Source organism: Rana temporaria, chromosome 8 (genome assembly GCF_905171775.1).
Source record: "Rana temporaria chromosome 8, aRanTem1.1, whole genome shotgun sequence".
Lineage (NCBI taxonomy): Eukaryota > Metazoa > Chordata > Amphibia > Anura > Ranidae > Rana > Rana temporaria.
This window is the reverse complement of record NC_053496.1, coordinates 78,168,931-78,183,220: the sequence shown is the minus strand read 5'-3', so window position 1 is coordinate 78,183,220 and position 14,290 is coordinate 78,168,931. Positions and strand designations below refer to the sequence as shown.

Here is a 14,290-nt window from a genome sequence, read left to right as displayed (position 1 = left end):
TATTGCGCGCTTCGGCGTATAGCGTGCACCCCTAAAGTGAACCTGCATTCCTGTAAAAAAAAAATATTTTAGTACTTACAGTTTTGGTGTCTTGCGCGGCGTCCATCAGCGGCCTCATCGGGTCCGGCGTCCGTCGGTGGCTTCGGTGGTGTCCTCCTCGTCGGGTCTGGCGTCCTTTTGTGGTGTCCTCCCCGCTCGATCCCTGCTTCCCGCGCTGAGTTTGAACTACTGTGCCGGCATATACCGAGCGCAGTACACTCGTGTATAGTCGGGCAGGATCGGCTCCTCTCGAGGTCACGTCCTGTGCGTCCTGTACATCCAGGACGTGACTGCGAGAGAACCCGAGCCTTTCCGACTATACACGAGTGTACTGCACTCGGTATATGCCGGCGCAGTAGTTCAAACTCGGCGTGGGAAGCGGGTATTGGCGTATATTGCGCACCCACGATTTTGCCCTGAATTTCAGGGCAAACAAGTGTGCAGTATACGCCCATAAATATGGTATATATATATATATATATATATATATATTTTTATATTGGCAGTTGGAAGTGTATTATTAATTAGGGATGAGCCGAACACCCCCCGGTTCGGTTCGCAGCAGAACATGCGAACAGGCAAAAAATGTTTTCGAACACATGAACACAGTTAAAGTCTATGGCACACGAACATGAAAAATAATAATAATATGCAAGTTATTGTCATAAAAGTGTTCGGGGACTCGGGTCCTGCCCCATCAATGCAAAAAAAGTTTTAAAAACTGCCTTTTTTTCAGGAGCAGTGATTTTAATAATGTTTAAAGTGAAACAATAAAAATGAAATATTCCTTTAAATTTCGTACATGGGGGGTGTCTATAGTATGCCTGTAAAGTAGTGCATGTTTCCCGTGCTTAGAAAAGTCCCTGCACAAAATTACATTTCTAAAGAAAAAAAATATCAGGCCCTTCAGGTCTGGTATGGATATTATGGGTAACCCTGTGCCATTTAAAAAAATGACGTGGGGTTCCCCCCAAAAATCCTTACCAGACCCTTATCCGAGCACGCAACCTGGCAGGCTGCAGGAAAAGAGGGGGGACGAGAGAGGGTCCCCCCTCCTGAACTGTACTAGGCCACATGCCCTCAACATGGGGAGGATGTCCCCATGTTGATGGGGACAATGGCCTCATCCCCACAACCCTTACCCGGTGGTTGTGGGGGTCTGTGGCCGGGGGGCTTTAACAAAGGGGAATTCCAGATCCAGCCCCCCCATGTGAATTGGTAACAGGGTACATTGTAACCCTATCATTGCACAAAAAAAGTGTCAAAATGTTAAAAACCACCGGAGAAAGTTTGGGACAAGTCCTTTATTAAAAAGAAAAAACAATAAAAAAGGTCCCAACTATGTAATCCTGTCTCGAGTGATCCGTAAAAAAAAAACTGTCGCTACAAACGATACGGCCTCATAGGAGGTGCCTGGCCGAATGACGCTCTCTCCATGTGACAGTACTTTTATAGCTGAGGGCGGGGCCATCCATCACGTGCATGGGTGACGCCACCCCTCTGACACAAGGAAAAAGTCTGGGGTTACCCATTAACATGTACGGGTGACCCCACCCCCTAAAGCATTATGGGAAACCCGCGTTGTGTCAGAGGGGGCGGGGTCACCCATACACATCATTGGGTAACCTCAGGCTTTCTCCTTGCGTCTGAGAGGGGCGGAGTCACCCGCGCACATGATGGATGGCCCCACCTTTAGCTATAAAAGAACTGTCAAACCGAGAGAGCGTCATTCGGTTGGGCGCCTCCTATGAGGCCGTATAATTTGTAATGGATTGCTGGAGACAGGATTACAACGTTGGAACTTTTTTTTTTTGTATTTCTTTTTGATAAAAGACTTGTCCCAAACTTGTGGTCTTTAACATTTTGATACTTTTTTTGTGAAATGGTAGGGGTATCAATTCGCATGGGGGGCGGATCTGGAGTTCCCCTTTGTTAAGCCCCCCCGCCCGCAGATCCCCACAACCACTGGGCAAGGGTTGTGGGGATGAGGCCCTTGTCCCCATCAACATGGTGACATTTTCCCCATGTTGAGGGCATGTGGCCCGGTACGGTTCAGGGGGGGTGCTCTCTCATCCCCCCTCTTTTCCTGCAGCTTGACAGGTTGTGTGCTCGGGTAAGGGTCTGGTATGGATTTTTGGGGGGAATCCCATTCCATTTAAAACAAAATGGTGCAGGGTTCACCTTAATATTCATACCAGACCCAAAGTTTTTTTTTCTATAACTTTTATCTGTATTGCCGGGACCCGGCAATTCATTATAGCTGCGAGTAGTTTTAAATTACTTTTTTTCCTTTGGAAATGTCATTTTGTGCAGGGACTTTTCTAAGCAAGGGAAACAAGTGCTACTTTACAGGCATACTATAGACACCCCCAGGTTCAAAATTTAAAGGAATATTTCACTTTTATTGTTTCACTTTAAGCATTATTACAATCAATGCTCCCGGAAAAACTGACTTTTTTAAAACTTTTTTTTTTGCATTGATACATGTCCCATGGGGCAGGACCCGGGTCCCCGAAATGTTTTATGACAATAACTTGCATATTAGCCTTTAAAATTAGCACTTTTGATTTTTCATGTTTATGTCCCTGATGCCTCGTACACACGGGCAAACATGTACGATGAAAGCGGTCCGCCGTCATTCGACGCATGCGAGGGATGGCGGCCGCTCGGACATGTACGGTAAGTCTGTACAGACGACCGAACATGTCCGACGGACAGGATTCCAGCGGGCATGTTTCTAAGCAAGTTTAGAAACATTTGCCCGCTCGAAAACGGTCTGGCGGGCAAATGTACGCTGGAATCCTGTCCGATCGGCCGTACACATGACCAAACATGTCTGCTGAAACTGGTCCGCGGACCAGTTTCAGCAGACATGTTCGGTCGTGTGTACGGGGCCTTAGACTTTAACGGTGTTTGCATATTTGAACTAATTTTTTGCCTGTTCGCATGTTCTGCTGCGAACCGGGTGGGTGCTTGGCTCATCCCTATTTAATAGTAGTAATGCTAAAATTAACCTTTTTTTCTCATTGTCTTCTAAACAGATAGTTGCTTCTGATGGAACCCAAGAAAGTACTCCAGTAACTGTCAACATTTTGGTTATAGATGCAAATGACAACACTCCAACATTTTCTAACATATCCTATAATGTCAAAATCTATACAGATATGGCACCAGGAGAGAATGTTATAAGAGTAAGTATGACATCATTCAGCACTCTTTGCCCTTAAAGAAAATCTATGGGCACAGCATACACTTTTGATTTATAACATCAGCATTATAATAACAATACAAACAGTAGTTATTTTTGACAATCCAACATAAGCATACTTGAAAAATCACCTTTAATGTTGTAAGTGATGTCTATCCTTTGGCCATCATTTTCCACAACTTTCTGGTTTTCCTGCATGCTTCTCATGTGCTATTTTAATAATATTTCCAATTACTACATAGTCCATGGCATCTTGCTGCCTGTAAGCAGTGACTCTGTACTGACTCCACCTCCTGAAACCCCTCCTCCCAACACCTCTGTAGTTCAGAAGGCAGGCTCTGTGAAATGTGTGCCAAAGCAGTGTCCACCCACAAGACATAGTGACTACGTGTTACAAAATTCAAGGAAGTAAATGAGTGGGGATCTTCACAAACTAAGATTACAAACTTCAAGATCATTTGAAATAATAGGAGTAGCCTAAAAAGAATCGAAATTCTGCACATTAATATATGATTTTATATTTTGACCATAGATATGCATTAATCGAAGTAAAAAGTACAATTTTATTTATGCAAGCAGACATATTGTTCACTTTTTTATTTCATAAGCTCAGTGGCATTACACGTTTGAGTAACAATGTTTACAAGTTATCACCCTTTTAAGGTATTTACCCTTAAGGCATCAGAATAATTGTACTATTTGTTTGATTGTAGGTAGTACATTTATTTTTATTTCCACAGGGTGTATTCAATGCATTTCTAGAACACATGAGTTAATTATGTTAAAATAATTGAAGAACTCTTGAAATCATTTAACCTTTTATAGTTTAAATTTATGTAGCTTTTCATATCTTTTGAAATTAGTTCTTTAAAAAATGAAATATAATCTTGCTGCATAAAAATAACTCCACTGTATACTAGCCCATTCTATTGACATTTTTTTGTATCCACTCTTTTGATGGCTAAATTATTGGAACTGAATTACAAGCAAAATCTGATAATCTCTCCTTTTGAAAACAAGTTAGGTAGTACCTGTACTACTAAGGCCGTGTACACACCATCGGTCCAAACCGATGAAAACGGACCGAAGTTCAGTTTCATCGGTCCAAACCGACCGTGTGTACGGCCCATCAGTCTTTTGTGCTTCGGACAAAAATTATAGAACTTGCTTTAAAATCGAACTGATGGACCGCTGACCGATAGGTCCAAACCGATGGTTAGTACACAAAAGCATCGGTTCAAAACACGCGCATGCTCAGAATCAAGTCGACGCATGCTTGGAAGCATTGAACTTTGTTTTTTTCAGCACGTCGTGTGTTTTACGTCACTGCGTTCTGACCCAATCAGATTTTGAACTGATGGTGTGTACGCACATCAGACCATCAGGCCGCTTCAGTGGTGAACCGATGAAAACGGTCCGTCGGACCATTCTCATTGGATGGATCGACCGTGTGTACGCGGCCCAAGTTTACTGATGGTTCTACATGCTGCTGTTTTTTTTTACATATGTCAAACGCACATACCTACTGAAGGAAACGAAGAACAATGGGTGACATACTATTTAAACTGTTAGATGTCACTTAGTATAGAGTCATTGCTTTTTTACAAAAAAGGCCATTTAGCAGTTGCATAAGTTTAAGATACGCTACCAACCTGATGTTTACTATCTTATCTAATTTATCTAAGTGTGTTGAGGTGGTCATACGTTTTATCCATATTCAGTCTCCACTTGCCTATGGACCCAAAGTAAATTTAAACTACAAATTTATATAGTAAACTGTTGCCCAAAACAATAATTTTACGTAAGATAATAAAGATTTTAATTAATAGATAATTAAGCTTTGAAATTTTAATAACAATATCCTTTTAGAAGATCTCACTTAAAAGCACACAAAATATTTAAAACTTTAGATTTACTGATATGCAAACTATAACAACAACATAGTGATGAGAAAAAATGTAGCTGTACAAATAATGGGCCATATCCACAAAAGAGATACTCCGGCGTAAGCCGTCGTATCTCTGGTTCTAACTTTGGAACTGATCCTCAGAAGCAGTTTTCCTAAGTTAGGCAGAAGATCCGACATCTGTAAGGGACTTACACTGCCGGATCTTAGGATGCAGTACCGCATCCGCCACTGGGGGCATTTCGAGTCGAAATGCCTCTTCTAGTATGCAAATTAGCACTTAGGGCGATCCTCAAAGCTTTTGTGCCTAGTTTTTTCGCCGTAAGTGTTAGTTTGCCTGGTGTAAAACTAGGGCTGCTTTTACAAAGTGTAAAGTTAGTCACACCTTGTAAAGGCCCATTCAAGCGACGGCATTTGGTATGCATTCCCGAGGGAGAACTCCACGGCAATTTGTAAATTCCAAACCGGCATGGGTTCCCCCCCAGGAGCATACCAGGCCCTTAGGTCTGTTATGGGTTGTAAGGAGACCCCCCTCTGCCGAAAAATCGACGTAGGGGGTCCCCCTACAATCCATACCAGACCCGTATCCAAAGCACGCTACCCGGCCGGTCAGGAATGGGAGTGGGGACGAGCGAGCGTCCCCCCCCCCTCCTGAGCCGTGCCAGGCCGCATGCCCTCAACATGGGGGGGTTGGGTGCTCTGGGGCAGGGGGGCGCACTGCGGGCCCCCCCACCCCAGAGCACCCTGTCCCCATGTTGATGAGGACAGGACCTCTTCCCGACAACCCTTGCCGTTGGTTGTCGGGGTATGCGGGCGGGGGGCTTATCGGAATCTGGGAGTCCCCTTTAATAAGGGGGCCCCCAGATACCGGCCCCCCCACCCTAAGTGAATGGATATGGGGTACATCGTACCCCTATCCATTCACCTGTAGGCAAAAAGTAAAAGTTATTAAACACACAACACAAGGGTTTTTAAAATAATTTATTATTATGCTCCGGATGCCCCCCCTGTCTTCGTTATTAGCTCAATTACCAGGGGGGGCTTCTTCTTCCACTCTCCGGGGGTTTTCTCCGCTCTCCGGGGGGGGGTTTCTTCTTCCGCTCTCCGGGGGGGGGCTTCTCCGGACTCCGGGGGGCTTCTTCCATCTTCTCCCCTCTTCCGCTGTTGACTCGGCGAACCCCGGTTCTTCTGCAGATGTCCGGTGCCTTCTTCTTCAGCGCTGGCTGCCTGCTATCTTTGTGTGTTAGCTCAATTTCAAACAGGCAGCCAGCGCGGTCTTCTGTGACGTCAGGGTCTTCTCTTCTGTTCTTCTCCCCTCTTCCGATGTTGACTCGTCGCCTGTTGTCGCTGTAATGATGGAAGCGCGCCTTGCATCCCATTTATATAGGCATCACCGTCCCATCATGCTCCGGTAGGTACCCACGTGGTATGGAGTTCTCCCTCTCAGGAATGCATGCTGAGCGACGCTGTCATTTTTTTTTAAAATTATTTGTTTTCCCGGCGCGTCTTTTTTTCACCCGTCGCAACTTTAGTGTCCCGTCGCAATCCACAAAGCCGCCCGGCGTCAATTACGTTCGCGCGATGCACGTCGGGAAAATGACGTCACACGCATGCGCAGTACGGCCGGCGCGGGAGCGCGCCTCATTTAAATTGTAAACGCCCCCCGGAGAGGAGGAACGCCTTACGACGGCGGCACTTAACTTACACGGCTTGAAATTTTTACGTAAGTGCTTTGTGGATCAGGCACTTAGGTAAAAACTTTAAGTCAGTGTAACTTAACTGCTGAAAGTTAAGTTACGCCGCCTGGCTGAGGATTTGGCCCAATATTCTTATGAAAAGATTTTTAAAAGCCCCAATATTTAAAAAAAATCCATAGTGTCTTAAGTTTTTCATTGTGTGATTGCACAGTTAGCCTCTATTATTTCACAGATAACCTTTTCCTGATCGAATGTGGAAGGCCTTAAACCAGAAGACTCTTCTAAAGCCTCTTCCAAACAAGCTAGGCTCCCAGTTCCTCTGACAAATTTGCATGCTGCCTACTCTTGTTTCACACGATATCTCAAACCAAGGTTTTAAAATAGCTTTTTTTAAATATTTTAAGTTACAAACTAAACAGAAATAGTCTGAAAAATGAACATACATTTCAGTTATTCTAGTGGTGCATGTGTGGTGCAAGATAAATTATTTTTCCAGTAGTTCTACAATACTCACCAAGGTATAACCCCATCACAGAAATTCCTTACCACCTATCTCATCAGAACTAGGAAATGTCCTAAGATGTCCCAGAATAGCGGCTTGACACTGCATGGCTCCCTAGACCTATGAGCCAATTCTCCAACACCCAGAAATGACTCTGAAAACTATGAGTACTCACATCACCTCACTAAAGAGGATTTAGACACAGGGCTGGAAGAAATATATGAGAAACTGGCAGCTAAGTTTAAAAAGTAAACTTGCAAACTCATGCTCTCACACAAGGACTGGTGGCATTAGGGAGTCACACAGACAGGCTGGAAACTAAGCATTATAAGCTGAGTCTAGCATATATTGACTTGGTAAAAGAACATAAAACATTTTTAGATAACTTTTGACAAGTCCAGGCACACATAGAGGATTTAGAAAATTGTAACAGATGCAACGATCTGCAGATTGGTGGAATACTGGAGGTGGTCACGCAAGCTGTTACCAAATGGTTTCATTCACTTTCACTGGACATGCACGATACAAACGTGTCAACATATAAATATGATAACACTGTGCCTAAGGATCAAATTAAGAATAAAAAATAAAAAAAAATCACCCAAAAAGCTGCTACTTATTGTATATATCATACATTATATAAACCAAACAATAAGCAGTGCTTCCTTATAAGTGTCCAAGTGAAATGGAAAGATAAAAAAACTTTCAATTAAATAATTCCTTATAAATCATAAAGTCCACAGAAATTGTGTATATAACCTGATGTATTCAATTTCTTCTTTAAGCAATACTCACTGTATGTGCTGCTACCTCAAATAGAATTGCACTTACCAGATAGTGTGACCTCCAAATTAAAGGCAGATAAAATATTGCATGCGTTAATATCCAGACTTTTGACAATTCATATACTGTATATCCTTCAGTCATTCCAATTTACTATATACATCCCAACCATTAATCCTCATATCATAAGATTGAAGTATTTATCTTGTGATATGGAGTTGGTTAGCTAAGTGGTGTGTTTTTAAGTCCACATTGGTCCTAACTTTAGTTTTGAGGGCACAGCAGCCCACTTAAATAAAAAAAATAAAAGTAAAAGTTCCCACAGAGATTCCCACGCAGGAGATTTTCCAACTTCAGCAAAAAAACTGATCATTGAAAATACCACGCCACCTGGATCTCTTGTCAGCAGCACCTCTGCTCTCATTGGTTTCCCAGATCACTATTCAGGATCTCTCAGCCTTGATTGCAGCACCTTGCTGTATGGGCCCACTCCTGGCTTCCTGATAGGGTTTTCCAGCCTCTTGAGCTTGTTCTCTATGGAGACTTCCAGATTCCCTCCAGCCTCCTGGACCTGCTATCCACCTCAGCTTTCTCAGCCTCCCAGATCAGTGTAGCTGTCCCCACTTTCCCAGTCCTAGGGGAAGAATTCCCCTAAAAAGAGATACAGGGCCAGATTCTCGTAGTTTGACGTAACTTTGTGCGGGCGTAACGTAACCTATTTACGTTACGCCTCCGTAACTTAGACGGGCAAGTGCTGTATTCTCAAAGCACTTGCTCCGTAAGTTGTAGCGTAAATAGGCCGGTGTAAGCCCGCCTAATTCAAATTCGGAACAGGGGGGGCGTGGTTTATGTAAATGTTCTGTGACCCGACGTGATTGACGTTTTTCACGAACGGCGCATGCGCCGTCCGTGGAAATCTCCCAGTGTGCATTGCTCCTAATACGCCGCAATGACGTATTGATTTTGACTGGAACGTAAATTGCGTCCAGCCCCATTCACGGACGAGTTACGCAAACAACGTAAAATTTTCAAATTTCGTTGCAGGAACGACGGCCATACTTAACATTGGTATGCCGCATTTACGCCACCATATAGCAGGGGTGACTTTCCCCCGGGAAAAGCCTAACGTAAACGGCGTATCTGTACTGCGTCAGCCGGGCGTACGTTCGTGAATTCGCGTATCTAGCTGATTTACATATTTCAACACGTAAATCAGCGTACACGCCCCTAGCGGCCAGCATAAATATGCAGTTACGATCCGACGGCGTGAGAGACTTATGCCGGTCGGATCTAATAAAAATCTATGCGTAACTGATTCTAAGAATCAGGCGCATAGATACGACCGGCCAGACTCAGAGATACAACGGCGTATCTGGAGATACGCCGTCGTATCTCTTTTGAGAATCTGGCCCACAGTCTCCAGCAGGGACTCCCAGATCTGCTGACAGGGCTCTGTCTCCAAAGGGCAGCAACTGTAACTCCAACTGCTCTGAGCTGCTCTCAAACCTGGCCTATAACAACCTTTTACACCTGTGCACTCATACAGGTGTGAAAGGTGTCTTGCAAAGTCCAGAAACAGGATTAAAAGTTCCATACCATCAAGGACACTTTGTAACCTTCAAACTCCAGGCCCACTGTAGGACTATCAAACCCAGAGAAAACTTAAAACAGTTTTCTCTACACACAAAACACATGCTGGAACTTCTCAAGCTGCACCCTTGGGGACCCTGTGTCATTTTTTATAACCATTTCAACAGTGGCAGTGCCTCGCAGTCTTAACTCACTAATAATAGTATATATGGGGAGCATGGAATTGATTCTCCCCAAACCAGCATCGGAAATGCCAAAGGTCTTCACAGCCAGATACTCAGTTGATTCACCAACAATATACATCTAAGCCGTTGGTTCATTATATCATAAGAGAGAGCGGTTGGCATTACATGGTGCTAACCCATCAGAGACCGCCATACAGAATGCCATTAGAGACATCCAGCTGCAGGATGAGCGACAAGAGAGAGAACTAGAGCGGCAACATGAGCGGAGAATGTCAAAAATACGGCAATCGGAGACAACGCCTAAAGATGCAGCGCCTTTCCGTAAGTTGCCCTTTCGGGCGTTCAAACTATTTAAGGAGGGAGAGGAGGAAATTTAAGCATTCCAGCAGGACTTTGAGAGACTGTGCCAGATACATAAAGTACTGTCCCAAGATTACTGGCGAGTAATTTAACTGGCAGAGCGGCGGTTGCATATCGGGCCCTGGAGGACGAGGACGCTAAAGACTATGACCAGGTAAAAGAAGCTCTGCTAGCCCGATTTGCCATTACACCCGAAGCCAGCCGGATTAAGTTTTGAGAATCCCGGAAACAAACCAACACAACATACATGTAGTGGGCACATCGTCTGCAGCGGAACCTTAAGGGCTGGTTCCAGGGAAGCCACACTCATACCATAGAGGACATCACCCAGATAGTACTCTTAGAACAGTTATTTAACCACACCCCTCCAGTAGTACGGGATTGGGTGCGAGATAAGCGACCACAGACTGTACAGCAAGCGGCTACTTTGGCCGATGAATATCTGGACTCTCGAAGGTCATGTGAAAGCGAGCGCTATCCACTATCTCGACCCAGTTTACCAGCCTCTAACCCAAGTTCAGTACCTCAGTGGTCTGCCTCTAGACCCCCAGCCCGACCCAACCCTCCTACCTGACCTAAGTGCTATACCTGTAACCAAACTGGTCATCTACAACGATATTGCCCTACCCGATCCACGAGGTATCGAGAGACTAATCATCCATCCAGACCAGCGGCTCATTGCTTCCAGAATGAGCCCAACCATCGAGATGTTCAGGAAGAGTGCGGCGAATTGTTTGAAGCTGATCCTGTCCAAGCTGCTGCCATAGATAATCGGCAGCACCATAGCCAGGCAGTATGGGTTAATGGGCAGCTGGCCCAGGGACTCCGCGATTCCGGGGCTACGATTACCCTCATCCAGCCTCACATGATTCCTCAGTCAGCCCGGACCAGCCAGTCTGTTGCAGTCAGGGTAGCAGGGGGCAAGGTGCTACGTTTATCCACCGCCCAAGTCCTCTTGGATTGGGGCTCAGGGGAGCGACAGGTGCGAGTGGGATTACTATGCGAGTTACCCACAGAAGTACTTTTGGGGAACGATTTGGGACATTTAACTTCCTCGTATGCCCCAGAGGCTGCCATGGCCGTGACCACCAGACGTCAGAGCCAACTTCAAGACAACTCCACTCCTATGGGGACCCAGGTAAGACCAAATCTTTTTACGTTACCCCGACTTGACAACACCGTGTCCTGGGATTCTCCCTCCGACGTTAAGCAAGAGACTCAGAGTGACCCAACTTTAGCTGGTTATCGGACAGTGCGGGCAAGGATCCAGGTGGGTTGGGGAAAGACAGAATGGAGGGGGGGTTTCTTTATCGTTACACTGAGGGAATGGGCACTGGAAAGTGACAGGGTCCCCACAAACAGCTAGTTGTACCCCCAGAAATACAGATAGGAGCTATTGCGGCTGGCTCACGACATCCCCTTTGGCCGGACATTTAGGGATAGCCAAGACCCGGAGTCGGTTGTCTTTCTTCTGGCCCAGATTACATGCTGAGGTGTGAGAATACTGCTGGACCTGTGAGACTTGTTAGAAAGTAGGGAAGGCAGGGGATCACTCAAAAGCCTCGCTGCAACCCCTGCCGATTATTAGAGAACCCTTTAGCCGCATATCGGTAGATATCATAGGCCCACTGGCCCGCCCCAATGCCACCGGGAAAAAGTGTATTCTCACAGTGGGGCATTACTCCACCAGCTACCCAGAGGCCATTCCCTTATCCAATATCCAGGCGGATACAGTAGCAGATGCCTTACTGCGGGTATTCACTAGGGTAGGGTTTCCCCAGGAGATATTGTGCGATCAGGGTAACCAGTTCACAGCTGAGCTGACGCAGCAGCTCTGGCGTCTCTGTGTGATTAAACCCCTCCAGAGCGCCCCCTACCACCCTCAGACTAATGGGCTGTGTGAGAGATTTAACGGGGACCCTGAAGCAGCTGCTTCAGGCCTTCATGGAGAGTAGGAAGGATTGGGAGAAATATCTTCCCCATCTACTGTTTGCCTATAGAGAGGTACCCCAAGAGTCCACTGGGTTTTCCCCATTTGAGCTGTTATATGGGTGAAGGGTTAGGGGATCCTTAGACTCAGTGAGGGCCCAGTGGGAGGGGGTAGAGGATCTGGAAGGCCTCCCCATCCTTAGTTATGTCTTGGAACTCAGGGAGTGACTGCTGGAACTTACCGATCTAGTCCACAAGAATATGCAATCGGCCCAGAGTCAGCAGAAGGTTTGGTATGATCGGTCTGCGCGGAATCACACCTTTTATATTGGACAGAAAATCCTGGTACTAAAACCCCTGAAGCAAAAAAAATTACAGGCCTCCTGGCAGGGCCCCTATCAGGTGGTAAAACAGCTGTGCGATACCACCTACGTGGTAGCCAGCTGTGCAGACATAAAAATTAAGAGGACATTCCACATTAATATGATGAAGGCCTATCATGTGAGGGCTGAGGCAGTAGCCGCCATATGCGCTCCTGCCACCGGGGACTCTGAATATCTACCGATGCTGGAGATTCCCGAAATCAGTAACTGTTCCGGGGGTGCGGAGGATATATGGCTAGGAGATAGATTAGGATCCCAAGAACGAGAACAGGCCAGAGAATTACTCCAGGACCGGCAGGAGATGTTCTCGGCACTCCCTGCGTACACTCACATAGCTGTGCACAAGGTAGAGACCCCCGGGCAGAAGCCTCTGAGACAACCAGCCCATAGGATTCCCGGAGCAGTGCAAGAAGGGATGAGAGCGGAGATTAGGGAGATGCTTGAGGTAGGGGTGATCGAACCATCAGCAAGCCCCTGGGCTTCCCCTGTAGTATTTTTTCCAAAACGGGATGGCACGACCTGATTTTGTGTGGACTATAGGCTACTGAATGACTGTCCTGTGACAGATGCCTACCCTTTTCCCCCAAGTGGACGCATTGCTGGACAAAATAGCTCAGGGACATTATCTGATGACTATTCCCTTGGATGCGAAAGCAATTCCGAAGTCAGCCTTCATCACCCCGTTCGGCCTTTACCAGTCTCTGGTGATGCCATTCGTGATGAATAATGCTCCGGCTACCTTCCAGCGGATGATAGATGAACTCCTCGATGGTCTGCAAGATTTTGCATGTGCATATCTTGACGACATCGCAATCTATAGCCAGACCTGGGAGGAAAATCTTAGACACCTGGGAATAGTGCTAGGTAACATCCGAGCCGCAGAACTGACCCTAAAGCCAGACAAATGTAATATCGGGATGTCTGAGGTGCAATATCTGGGACATAGAGTGGGATGTGGGAAGCAGAGGCCAGAACCTGCAAAAAATAGAAGCCGTCCTAAACTGCCGGTTCCAGAACCAAGACCAGGTACTTGCATTTTTAGGGACAGCAGGGTACTACAGGAAGTTTGTACCCCACTATAGTGACATAGCCAAACCCCTAACGGACCTGACCAAAAAGACAGGTCCTGTGGTCCCCGGAGTGCGAGACAGCATTTCATCAGTTAAAAACTGCCCTAACGCAAGCTCCTATACTGGCGGCACCCGATCCTAACAAATGCTTTGTCCATTCATACAGACGCCTCCATGTTCGGACCTAGGAGTGGTACTAAGCCAAGTTGGCGATGATGGGAAAGAGCACCTGGTGGTATATCTCAGCCGCAAGTTGTTACCCCGTGAAGTTGGATATGCTGCCGTGGAAAAAGAGTGTTTGGCCTTAGTCTGGGCTTTAAAGAAATTGCATCCCTACGTGTATAGATGCTCTTTTACCGTCATGACGGACCACAATACCTTGATATGGCTTAACCGGGTTGGCAGGAGAGAAATTGGCGATTACTAAGGTGGAGCCTGGCTTTGCAACCGTATAATTTCACCATACAATATCGGCCAGGGCCTCAAAACGGGAATGCGGATGGGTAATCCCGGCAGACAGACCTGAACCGTAAGACTACTTTTCCAACATCCTCGAGTTGACCTGTTCGGGGTCCCACTGTGGCTGTTGGACTGTTTTCTCAGGAGGGGAGTATTGTCATGAACCTTGGAATACTGAA

The 14,290-nt window shown here is 46.1% G+C and overlaps 1 protein-coding gene across 6 annotated transcripts in view; it reads left to right on the top strand.

The window, feature by feature from the left end:
• PCDH15 (protocadherin related 15) overlaps positions 1 to 14,290 on the top strand; it is a 1,266,541-nt gene that overhangs the window by 737,581 nt on the left and 514,670 nt on the right. For all 6 annotated transcript variants that reach the window (XM_040362073.1, XM_040362072.1, XM_040362074.1 and 3 more), the window contains one exon: positions 3,081 to 3,230. In XM_040362073.1, the coding sequence (XP_040218007.1) occupies positions 3,081 to 3,230 (150 nt within the window). The remainder of the gene's footprint in view (positions 1 to 3,080; positions 3,231 to 14,290) is intronic.